We start from the raw sequence: 11,932 nt of genomic DNA, 5'->3' as shown, positions 1-11,932 counted from the left end.
AGGTAAGAGCGGGATTTCCTTAGCCCAGCGCGGAATTTTATGTCCCCCCCCCTGGCCCCCCTGGAGGCGACAACGGCCTAGGGCGCTTGCGGGAGCGCAGTAAGTGAAGCGATTGGCCCGTCTAAAGAAATGCCGGCTCGGAGTTGTGGCTGCAGTCGTACGGCACCTTGTACTTATGGATCGGACCGTTCGACATCAGGTGACATGAAGGAGCACCAGCAGCGGCCTCATAGTTTGCATAACAGTGCCTACCAGGTTCTGTGGGGGGCGTTTGTCCTGTGTATATTGTGCGCTGACAAAACCAGTCTACCTGATACCTTACAGGTTCGTATCTCGACTCATGGATTCTGCGTATCTTAGTAAGTACTTACATGGCAGAAACACGCTCCATTTTACTGGCCCTCCGCTGGATTGCGACCGAGATTATGAGTTACGCAATTACCGTATCTCGCCGTACGCAGGGCCTCGACTACCCCAGAATTCGCGGTCGCAAATATATCGTGCTGTCACTCGAGTACGACCGGCACTTGGAGCGGCACCCGTGGCTCGACCGGGATAGCCGTTCATATCATGGCGCCATGGCCGTCAGTGCTTTCGACTTTGCTTTACAGCTTTTCGCGTCAACTGCCGTGTGCTACTTGTCCGGCTGCTTACTTACACCTCGACATCTAGCCATGTAACTATGTAGGTATGCATGTACTTATGTGCCTTGCGCACCAAACTTTGCTGCGCGCCTCCGCGGACGGTGTGCCCGATGGATAGACGGCAAGCAAGACGCTTCGGTTTATGCCTGCAGTGTTATCAGAAAGTCCAAGACTGATATTTCTTGCCGCCCATAGCCTGCGACCTATAGCCATCAGAGGCGGATCACTCGGCACCCAAAGGAAGCGGCGACAGGCTGTGCGTGTAACCTGCGCGCCTTCCGCTTGACACGACTATGACATCACCGTGTCTGGCGCGACTTCCCCAATCACCCCCCCCCCCCCCCCTCCCCCCACCAGACCCAAGCTCATGCAGTAATTCACTCCCCACCAGCACCCCCATTGCAGTATCCTCGCATCTCAACCTGCCCTGGACGCCTCATACAAGCTGTTGCTCCGCAGTATCACTCCGTAATTTGTTCTGTCCCCGGTCAAGCCTGCTTGGGCAACTTGCCTACTTTCTTGCGGCATCAGCACAACCTAGCAGTTTAAACGTATCCAGAAGATAACTGTACACATACGCCACACCATCTACCTGTTGTTTAGTGAAACTCTGACACCATGTAAGTCCGGCCTCTTGGCTTAATTTCGCATTGCATCTCTACAATTCCAAAAATAGAGCATCTGCCACTGATTGCTCCTCGGAATCTGTTATGCAAGAGAGTGCCTTGCCAAGGGCAAAGTTTCAGCAGGATTGCATGCCAACAATCAACCCTTGTTGCCTTCTTAATTTCGTGTTTTACAGCCGTGGCTAACCACCATGTTCTGTTCAGGAATCGATCGCTCTCAGTACGCTCCAAGAAGGGTAGCGGCAGCGGCGAGAAGTCCGCCCCCAAGCACCGCTTTACCATGGCATCTCTCCGGGGCACGCAACAGCCAGAGCTTTCGAAGAAGCTGTTCAAGATCATCAAGACCGAAAATCATGCCATTGCGGCTCATGAGGCTGCTGGGCGCGAACGAATCAGTATCGCTCAGCAGCTGTCTGAATGGGGTGAGGCTACGGAGGACGAGACTATTTCGGATATTTCCGACAAACTCGGAGTATTGCTTGCGGAAATTGGGGAACAGGAGGATGTCTTCGCACAATCGTTAGAGGATTACCGTAGTATCCTCAAGCAGATCCGCAATACCGAGAGTTCAGTGCAGCCCAGCCGAGACCACAAGGCCAAGGCATGTTCTAGCGTTCTCGTTGGCTCGCAATGTTCTAATCAGCTTTCTAGGTCTCTGATGAAATCGCAAAGCTGAAGTACAAGGAACCACAGAGTACCAAAATAGTTCAGCTCGAACAGGAGCTTGTCCGTGCAGAGGCCCAGAGTTTGGTGGCCGAAGCACAGCTCAACAATATTGTATGGCGATTTCTTTGCAACAAATACCTCTTGCTGACTCTTGCAGACCCGTCAAAAGTTCAAGGAGGCTTATGACCTCCACTTTGCAGCCACCATTGAGCGGGCAGAGAAGCAGATAATCCTGGCGAAGCACGCTCGTCGTCTCTTGAACTTGGTCGATGATACTCCAATAGTACCAGGAGATGCACACCCCGCATTTGCTGAGGGAGAAACAGCGCGTCAGGTTCTGAATGACGCTGAAGACGATCTCCGCCGCTACCAGTTAGAGGTTGAACCCATCCACTCGAATGCAGGCAACCTCGGAATAGGTGCGATGCCAGGAACTGCGGCGGCGGGAGCCTTTGTTCCAGAGTCTGCCACCAATGAGGGTACAACGAGGAGCGAGAGTCCAGTTGGTGTGCAGTACGACAAAGCTGGATCGGCTGCTTATCCACTGGAAGAAGCAGACAGGGTCAGCGCTCAGCATCAACAGACTCCTAGACAAGAAGTTGCTAACGTGGCTTAATCATGGAGGACGGCTGTGTGCGAAAGTCTTAATGTTTTAATGAGTAATAACGATCTGATGTTTTAGTCAAATGTGTCTCCTACCATCGTCGTTGAGTCCGTTCTCGTGTCGACACGTATTTAGAAGTGAGATATGTGTTGCCTGGAATAATGTAAGGGTGTCTCAGAGTAACAGGAAAAAGTTTGGCTAAGTGGATGCCTGACGGTTAAGAAAAGAGTGTTCCACACTTTGTCCCACCTAGTAGTATATCGTGGTATACACGGGTCTGTGCACATTTTGGTGGGGGTCCCTTAGCGCGGAATGTGCCGTTCCCCAAGAAGACACATCGAGCTATAACCTCACCTCTAAATTCACGCCCAAGTCCGCCAGTCCTGCCATTCTTCCAGCCCCAACTCGCACCTCTTCCGATTTCAAACTCCCGCTGACGTTCGACATGGCGGACCGCAAGAAGAGAGACCGCTATGCAGCAGGAACGGGATACCAATTCGGTGCGAATACACAAGAGGCCGCAGCCGCAGCCCCCCCTCCAGTAGCACCAGGCTATGGTGCGCCCGCGCCCATGTACGGGGCACCATCACCAGGATATGGTGCACCTGCTGCTGCGCCTGGATATGGTGCACCGTCTCCCGGATATGGAGCGCCTGCACCATATGGACAGCCTGCGCCTCAAGACCCAAATGCCCTCAACCAGCAGTTTGGACAGATGAACTTGGGTCCAGGACAGGTAGCCCCTCAAGCCCAGCAACCCACAGCAGCTACTCAGCAGAATCAACTGTTTCCCTCGGATCTCATTGCTCAGCCCTTCCACGTCTCAGAGTTGTATAACCCCCCTCCACCGATCAACCTACCAGCCAACGCTGCGGCCACGCCCTCCGAGTTTGCGAACGAATCGAGCAAGTATGTGCGGTGTACGCTCAACACTATCCCCACAAACCACAACCTACTCAAGAAGAGCAAATTGCCCTTTGCTTTGGTCATAAGCCCGTACGCTAGTCTACACGATTCTGAAGATCCGATACCCGTAGTGCAGGACCAAATCATCAGCCGTTGTCGACGATGCCGTGCCTACATCAACCCATTTGTTTCATTCCTAGACCATGGCCATAGGTGGAGGTGCAACATGTGCAACCTGACAAACGACGTTCCACAGGCATTCGACTGGGACGCGGCGCAGCAAAAGAGCGTGGATCGCTGGCAGCGACCCGAGCTGAACTATGCCGTCACGGAGTTTGTTGCGCCACAGGAATACATGGTTCGCCCGCCTCAGCCATTGTGTTATTACATCATTCTGGACTGTACCCAGGCTGCAGTCAACAACGGTCTTCTTGCAGTCGTCTCGAGAGTAATCAAGGAGGCTCTTGGCCGGATACCCAATGCCGATGGTAGAACACGCATCGGCTTCATGGCAGTTGACAATGGCCTCCACTTTTTCGGAATCCCTCCGGACAACAGCGAGTCCAATGAGCCCCAACAGCTGGTTGTGTCAGATCTTGACGAGCCCTACCTACCCATGCCTTCAGATCTCCTTGTGAGCCTTAGCCAATGTCGCAATAACATTGAAACTTTCCTGGACCGCCTTCCTGCCATGTTCCAGAACACACACGTTCCTGGGTTCGCTCTGGGATCAGCTCTCCGGTCGGCGCACAAGCTCATCTCCCCGCTTGGAGGAAAGCTTACCGTCATTGCCGCATCTCTGCCCAATGTTGGCCACGCCGCTCTGAGTCCACGAGAAGACAAGTCGCTGTTGGGCACGGGTAAGGAAGGCAGCCTCCTACAGCCAGCCAACAACTGGTACAAGTCCTTCGCCGTAGAATGCTCAAAGAACCAAGTATCGGTGGATATGTTCCTCTTTTCGTCGGCGTATCAGGATGTTGCTACGCTCAGTAACCTTCCTCGATTTACGGCAGGCCAGACGTACTTTTACCCTGGATGGAATGCGGCAAGACAGGAAGATGTTGTCAAGATTGCGACGGAGCTTGCTGATTACCTATCTGCTGAGATTGGTCTTGAGGCTGTGCTCCGTGTGCGTGCTACGACTGGATTGAGGATGTCTGCCTTTTACGGAAACTTCTTTAACCGCTCTTCGGATCTATGTGCTTTCCCAGCCTACCCGAGAGACCAGGCTGTGGTAATTGAAGTTGCGATTGACGAAACGATTTCAAGACCATTTGCCTGTCTCCAGGCGGCGGTGCTGCACACGACTTCGGGTGGCCAGCGGCGCATTCGAGTTTTGACACTTGCGGTACCGACGACGGAGAATCTGGCGACGGTGTATGCGTCGGCAGATGCGCAGGCAATCACGACGTATTTCAGCCACAAGGCGGTTGAGCGAGCGCTGTCGAGTGGTCTGGATGCGGCACGAGATGCGCTGCAGGCAAAGATGATTGAGATTTTGTCAACCTACAGGAAAGAGCTGGCAGGAGGCAGCATGGGCGGTGGTGGTCTGCAATTGCCTCAGAACCTCCGCGCTCTCCCCATCCTATTCCTGGGTCTGATCAAGAATGTTGGTCTTCGCAAGAGCGCCCAAATTCCAAGTGATCTCCGATCAGCAGCGCTGGATCTCTTGTCGACCTTGCCGCTGCGCCTGCTTGTGCAGTACATTTACCCGAGTTTCTACTCTCTGCACGTAAGTCTTTGTCCAAGATCAAGCAGTAAGTCGTTCGGTTAACATGATTTAGGACATGCCGGATGATGCTGGTGTGCCGGAGCCTACGACTGGGCAGATTACGATGCCACCTCAATTGAACTTGTCGAGCGGATTGATTGTGTCGTATGGTCTATACCTCATCGATGACGGAGTCAACCAGTTCCTGTAGGTGATGTGCTAGTGAGAAGGTGGGGCAGAAGAGCTAACGTGAGTAGGTGGATTGGGCGCGATGCTGTCCCGGCACTGTTGGCGGATGTGTTTGGTGTTGAAGACCGTACACAGTTGAAGCAAGGCAAAGCATCACTGCCTATTCTTGACAATGAATACTCTGAGCGAGTGCGAGCAGGTAAGTCAGGGTTGTGGGAAGGAGATTGGGGATGGAATGTTCTAACGTGGAGCAGTGGTGGAGAAGTCGAGAGATCACAAGTCCAAGGGCGTAGGGTCTATTACGCTGCCTACGCTCTACATTGTCAAGGAGGACGGAGAGCCGAGCCTGAAGCTGTGGGCGCAAACATTGCTTGTGGAAGACCGAGCCGACCAGGGCGAGAGTCTTGTTCAATGGATAAGCAAGCTCCGAGAAAAGGTAGGACAGTGATTGTGTGCATGTGTGTAAGTTTGTGTGCAAGGACTGTGCTAACGTATTTTTGTGCTCAGGTTGTTCAGTAAGCACGTATGGGTTAGATGTACGCTCTTGTATTGTATGGCGAAGTGGAAGGAAGGGGATTGGCATGGTGGAGTTGGGGTGGGATAGAAAGGGGATAGGCAACGAGTGTATGAGTTGAAGAATAAAGCAGTGTGATAGCAGCTTGGCCACGGATGATGCATGTGCTTTGCAGTGGGGCATTTTGGGGGGGGGGAGTAGAGGCAAAAAAACAAGTGGCGTGGATGATTTGGAAGCCATAAATGCATTAGAAGACGAGTGTGCAAGGCGAGTAGTTTTTTTTGTTTACACTTTGTACGGCGTGTGCTTGTGTAGTGTAGTGTAGTGTAGCGTAGCGTAGGGGGAGACGTAGTGCAGACAGGGACGGAGGGGGATGGGTTGCGTCACATGGCGGGGTAGTGGTGGGTGGGAGAGGGAAGGTGGAGTGGGCAAGACTAGCGTGTGGGCGGTAGCGGTAGCGGTAGCGGTAGCGGTAGCAGTAAGTAAAGTAAGTAGTAGCGAGTAATGGGGCGGCGTGCGAGGATTGCCCCTCAACACCAAGCGTGGGCCATGCAGCATGCCACCGCCGCTGGCGCCAGCTGGCTTGGCCTGTTTCACGCATCCAGGCGAGTCCCTACCGGCGCACAAGGACTAAGTATCATGGGTTTTCGACGACAAATGCGCGCCACGCGAGTCGAGTTTGTGCTGCAGGACCAGAGTATGACTTGCTTACGCCTACAGGCACTTTTGTCCCGGCCTGCATACGTAAGTAGTATGTGTGTACACATTGCACGTGCAGATACACACACCCACATACATGTATGTATACTATACTTGTCTATACAAACATGTTTCGCCCATATGTGCGAGTGGCAATGGGGATTGGCAACGTGTCAATAGCAATATTGTGTGTGTGTGCATGGGGTTTGCATGGGATTCTGGGGGCCTGTAAGTAAGTCTGGTGGCTTGGGTGGAGTGTGGCAGGGGAGGCGGGGGGGTTAGAGGCAAGAGGGCAAGAGGGCGAGAGGGGGAGGAGAGAAAAAAGTATGGTACAGACGATGGTGAAGAGGCGCAGATGACCATGGCCCTTGCGATCTAAAGGAATCGTCCCGCGTACGTCCGCAGTGTTAGTTAGGGCCAGGTAGGGTAGGGTTATGAGCCAGTGGCCGAGCCAGTTGGGGCCTTGGTCCTTAGCCCTGTCAGCATGCTGCAAAAGGCGTCGACAGAGCATCCATCGCCCACCGCCTCGACAGCCAGGCTCATGAGGTGACGAGGCCGCCTTACCCGCCTGTTTTTTTTGGCCAGCAGCACCAGCAATACCAGCAGCAGTGGTAAGGAGCAGAAGCATCGACCTCGACTACGATCACGACCACAACCATAACCACAGCCACAACCACGAAGGGTACCGGGCATCGGGTCGCTGTGGTACGAGGCGACACGGCCAGTCAGTGATCGAGTCGCTCAAGTCCGGCAGAGCGACGGATGCTAGTCGTTCGCTTCGGCAAGGTACAAAGGTACAACACTTTTTTGTGTGGATCTGCTCTCGAGTCCCCCCCTTGCATCAGCCTCGCATGCACGTCGAACCCAAGTGCAACTGCTTCGCCGCCGCACGGGCAAGCTCACCACGGCCTGCTGGGACCGACAGACGACGGCGGTACAGCGTGGCCAGCCAACGGGCCATGTCTAGTCGAGGTGCAGACATGGTGACACGTGAAAAAGGGCGTGTCGCGGCGTGCAGAGTCGGAGTCGGATGTGCAGCACTTGTTCGCACGCCTGGCTTACTCTGCCTGCTCGTCGTCTACACTAGAGTGAGCGTAGTATGACTGCGGGCTGCAAGTCTGACGGGCGGACACGACGGGGGCCTGGACGGCTTGCATGCCATAGGCGGGCTTCAGGGATCTGCAGACCAGATGGTCCTTGTCGCCGCTGGCTCACTAATTGCTGCTGTAAGTAAGTAAACCCCAGCCCAGGTGCTTGCTGCTGCTGCTGCTGCCAGGCCAGGCCAGGCCCGCTAGCATGCCGTCCGTCCTGTGCCTTACTCTCTCCATACTTACTCGCTCTTGCTTGCTACCTACTTTACTTGCCTTACTTACTACTTACTACTACTACTACTACTACCGGCCTTCCCAGCCAACCCCTCCGACCATCTAGCCGCGACGCAATCGTGACTTTGTCTCGAATCCCGCTCTCCTGCATTTCCCCCTCCCACCCCACCACACCATCACCCCCCTCCGAGCATTCTGCTGGCTGCGCCTGCTCATCATCCCCACTCCCAGCCCTTCCTATTGCTGTCCGTCTTCTGCGGCTCCCGTGCCTGTGTGTGTGCGCTGCGACCCGGTCCCCGTCGACGAGGGGCTGTTACTAGTAGCTGTACCCTCCCCGCCACCTGAGGCATCCGACCACGCGCCTTATCACACTCACCACCCACCCAAACTCCGAGCATCCGTGCTTGCTCAACCTCCACCACACGCCTGGTCCGTCCACCCTCGACCCGTCCATAACAAATCCACGCCGCGACCCACTATATCCTGTTAACCACACTTGTGCACCGCTGTTTCTTTGTCTTCGCTCGCTGGAGGCAGCGCCCGGATGTTGTTGCAACGCCGCTCTTCATTCGTCATCATCCCGTTTCAGCCTTCTGCCGCCCGCTTCAGGAACGCCCGGCACTGTTCCTCTGATCGCGCCGCTCAAAGCGTCCTGCTTGCGTCCTGCCTTCTGCGCTTACGTTAACCTTGCACTCTGCCCCCCATCGCCTGCGCCCGTCGTAAGCGTCTTCTCATTGTGCACATCGCGACGTAACACGCGCCCCGTTCCTATAGACGTGCGCACCGCACATTGCACCACACGCGACAAGAGGAGGATAGTCCAGGCTGCTAAGCCACCATCTTCTCCACCATGTCTAGCTTTCAAGCAGTCAACACTACCCTGCCGGTCCCGGAGCCGCCACAAGGGCGTCCAGGCGACGAGACAACTCCCACAACTCCCCGCCCAAATAACAGGTTCTTTGCAGACCCAAAGCCCGCGGAAGATGTCCGGGCAGAAGATCCGGCCGCAAAGACACCCACACGCAATACATTTGCAGGACTTGCTGGCCAGCGCCCACTGCCATCGTCTCCCTTTACCCCCGCCCGCGAATTGAGCGAAACACCGTCAGCTTCGAACAAGAGCGAGCAGAGTAGAGAAGATGCACAGAAAGCCACACAACAAGACGTACAGATGGGCGACGGCGACGATGACAAGGACGGATCCGACAACGAGAGCGTCACAAGCGACTCAAACCGGCCGTCCAAGAAGAAGAAGGGACAGCGCTTCTTCTGCACAGACTTCCCGCCCTGCAACTTGAGCTTCACCCGGAGCGAACATTTGGCACGGCACATTCGGTACGTGCTCTGCTGTTCGACTTGTCTTACTTTCCTAACGTGCTTCTCAGTAAACATACGGGTGAACGGCCCTTCCAATGCCACTGCTCCAGACGCTTCTCTCGTCTCGACAATCTGCGGCAACATGCACAAACTGTCCATGTAAATGAAGACATCCCGTCCGAATCCCTCGCCGCAACAGGCACGAGGTTTCAACGCCAAATACGAACTGACCGCGTACGCCCACCTGGGAACCGCTCTCGTGCAAATACACTGGGCAGCACAGGCGGACACAGTCGTGGCCACAGCAGGAATTTGTCAGCTTCCAGCATCACATCCACCATGTCAAGTGTGAGCGTAGCCCAATCACCAGATATTCGCCGCAGACCCCCACCTCTCGCCATGGCTAGTGATGGTGGTGCGAGTGCCAGAGCACGCCTGTCGCTCAACACGGCAAGTGCATATGATCCGCCTATGATGGGCAGTCCTGGGCCTGTTGAATATGACACACCCTCTAATGCACCTACAACGCCTACATCTGCTACCTTCTCCGCAGCCACTGGTAGCCCTGCTCACTTTGGATCAACTATGCAATCTCCTGCCACAAGCACTTCAAGACCAGTATCCTGGGCTGGACCACCGCCACCAGGACGTCGACAGTCTGTTTCGTCCAATGCAAACCCAAACCCCTTTGCTGGCCCTCCTGGACAAGGCCCTCCCACCTATATCACACCTCTGCAATCGACAGCCCCTCCTACATATTCCATACAAAGCAGCGCATACGCTAGTCCTACCGTCTCCAACTTCTCCGAGTCCAAAGGCGACTCTAACGCCGATGCAGACTGGAGGCGACGAACTTGGCACCCGGGAACCTATTCTGGCCCTCGGCCAGCGACGAGTGGATTGGGCTATCACCAAACACCTGATGCTCCACGACCATTGTACACCTCGCAGCCTGCTGCCTCACAGACTACCAGACTTCCGGGCATTGAGAGCTTTGATCATGCTCCGCCTCCGCCAACACTACCTCGACGTCAGCCAAGTCCGATGCAGGTGGATGCTCCTGGTCGCCCATTGACATACCATGCACCAAGGGAACCCCCGCCAAATCGGGGCCATCACAAGCGAACAAGCATTTCATGGGAGATCGATCGACTGAACATCGCCGGCCCGGGTTCGCAAAGAGAGCAATGGTCGCAACAGTATCCCGGCAGTGCAGGCCGGACAAGTACCGCAAGGCCAACGACAGCCCCGCACGGTTACTTCAGTCGACAGCCGGCCAACCTTCAGCCTATCCAGATCCCGTCAATAAACTCGTCACCACGGACGTCCCAGGAGCAGCCCGAGACTCCACGAAAGAGCAAACGACAAGCTTGGTACAATGGGCCCATGAGTCAACCACAGCGGGCAATGCAGCGCACATCACCTGAGGATTCTAGCAGTAGTGAGGGAGTGCCGACGCCAGGGACCATGATCGACTACCACCCCGCTATTGTCCATAGCAACGGGTACGTGGAGGCGCCAGTTGTTGTTGAAGATCACAAGTCCACGCCCGCGACATCCATCATGGAAAGGCCCCATCCTTTACACTCACAGCCACATCAGCACTACCATAGCCATAGTCTTTCGAGTTCTAGCTCAGGCTATCATCCACAGCGTGAGCCTTCCGAGCGGGGACCCGTGACGTTCGGTCCATCGCCCGCCCAGCCGAACAACAATAACAACAGCAACAACGACATGAGGCGACTGGAAGCGCTCGTTGCCGTGGCTACAGGGGAACAGCAAGCCGTGGAGCACCGACACTGAAAGTTTACAGTAGATTGATTTCGGCAAATTCACCTTGTTCTTTTGCCTCTAGTTGCTATTTGTCACGTCACAGACATCTACATCCACCCAAACCCTTTTTTTTTCCAGGGCCAAGACAACGTCGCCGTCATGATCATGATGATCTCCCCGCCAGATAACGCTTACGATGTTTTAACGACCAAACGCAAAAAGAAAAAGATAACATGACGAATCTCTCTCTCTCTCTCTACCTACCTACCTATCTATCTTTCTTCATGATTGAAACGTTCAAATCTTTTACATGACATGAGGAAGTTCACGGTCTTGCTCCCATATAGCATTTCTACTGCAAACTAACGTTTATCTCTCCTCATCCTCCTCTTTCTCTATTTTCCGGGTGTTTTTGAGAAATCTTTTTCGGTTCCTTTGCTTTCCAATTTTTTTTTAGCCGATATGGATCCCTTATGTCCTCTCTTCGTTCCGGGTTCCTCCTGGTTCGAGAATTCCATCATCTATCATATCTACCTTTGCTTAACGATTCTTGAGTTGGTTGCAAAACCCCTTGTGTTGGCCTCGAATATTCCTTGGGATACCCCGATCCGGCATTTTCTTCTTCTTTTCTTCCCTTGTATAGTCCTCATTTTTTTTATTGTTTTTTTTGGCAGATTTTCTAGTTATAGCGATTTGTTTGGGTCGGTGTTAGGGATTATACCAAATCGTACACCAGCGGGAGTTTTTGTTTTTGTTTTGTTTTTCTGAAATTTATTGATGGGATGTATTGTCTTGCGCATTTTTTCTTACAATGGTTCAGTTGTGTCCTCTTTTTTTTGCCTATATTCTCGGGCTGTTTTGTTGGGTTGGGAACTTGGGAGGGGAGGGGGAGGCTGGGATATATTGGATTGGAAAGTGGAGGGAATTGAAATACTTGGACCTACTCGCCCCACGTGCC

At 54.0% G+C, this 11,932-nt stretch overlaps 5 protein-coding genes across 5 annotated transcripts; 3 read left to right on the top strand and 2 right to left on the bottom strand.

The window, feature by feature from the left end:
* Positions 1-1,550: 1,550 nt before the first annotated feature.
* COCCADRAFT_38118 (uncharacterized protein) lies at positions 1,551-2,552 on the top strand (the record flags this gene model as incomplete). Its single annotated transcript, XM_007715660.1, has 3 exons — positions 1,551-1,871; positions 1,922-2,047; positions 2,094-2,552. The coding sequence occupies 3 exons, from the start codon at positions 1,551-1,553 to the stop codon at positions 2,550-2,552; spliced, it is 906 nt and encodes a 301-aa protein (XP_007713850.1).
* A 433-nt stretch (positions 2,553-2,985) lies between these two features.
* On the top strand, positions 2,986-5,794 carry COCCADRAFT_100264 (uncharacterized protein; the record flags this gene model as incomplete). Its single annotated transcript, XM_007715659.1, has 4 exons — positions 2,986-5,178; positions 5,231-5,364; positions 5,415-5,545; positions 5,598-5,794. 4 exons carry the CDS (start codon positions 2,986-2,988, stop codon positions 5,792-5,794), a joined length of 2,655 nt encoding a protein of 884 aa, XP_007713849.1.
* Positions 5,795-6,145: 351 nt separating this feature from the next.
* Positions 6,146-6,658, bottom strand: COCCADRAFT_27508 (uncharacterized protein; the record flags this gene model as incomplete). Its single annotated transcript, XM_007715651.1, has 3 exons — positions 6,146-6,448; positions 6,478-6,596; positions 6,649-6,658. The coding sequence occupies 3 exons, from the start codon at positions 6,656-6,658 to the stop codon at positions 6,146-6,148; spliced, it is 432 nt and encodes a 143-aa protein (XP_007713841.1).
* A 742-nt stretch (positions 6,659-7,400) lies between these two features.
* On the bottom strand, positions 7,401-8,338 carry COCCADRAFT_27507 (uncharacterized protein; the record flags this gene model as incomplete). Its single annotated transcript, XM_007715650.1, has 4 exons — positions 7,401-7,637; positions 7,775-7,906; positions 7,940-8,194; positions 8,261-8,338. The coding sequence occupies 4 exons, from the start codon at positions 8,336-8,338 to the stop codon at positions 7,401-7,403; spliced, it is 702 nt and encodes a 233-aa protein (XP_007713840.1).
* A 396-nt stretch (positions 8,339-8,734) lies between these two features.
* COCCADRAFT_100277 (uncharacterized protein) lies at positions 8,735-11,004 on the top strand (the record flags this gene model as incomplete). Its single annotated transcript, XM_007715658.1, has 2 exons — positions 8,735-9,219; positions 9,270-11,004. 2 exons carry the CDS (start codon positions 8,735-8,737, stop codon positions 11,002-11,004), a joined length of 2,220 nt encoding a protein of 739 aa, XP_007713848.1.
* Positions 11,005-11,932: the final 928 nt, after the last annotated feature.

This window comes from Bipolaris zeicola (assembly GCF_000523435.1).
Source record: "Bipolaris zeicola 26-R-13 unplaced genomic scaffold scaffold_112, whole genome shotgun sequence".
NCBI lineage: Eukaryota > Fungi > Ascomycota > Dothideomycetes > Pleosporales > Pleosporaceae > Bipolaris > Bipolaris zeicola.
The sequence above is the reverse complement of the archived record's forward strand: the minus strand, read 5'-3'. Positions and strand labels throughout refer to the sequence as shown.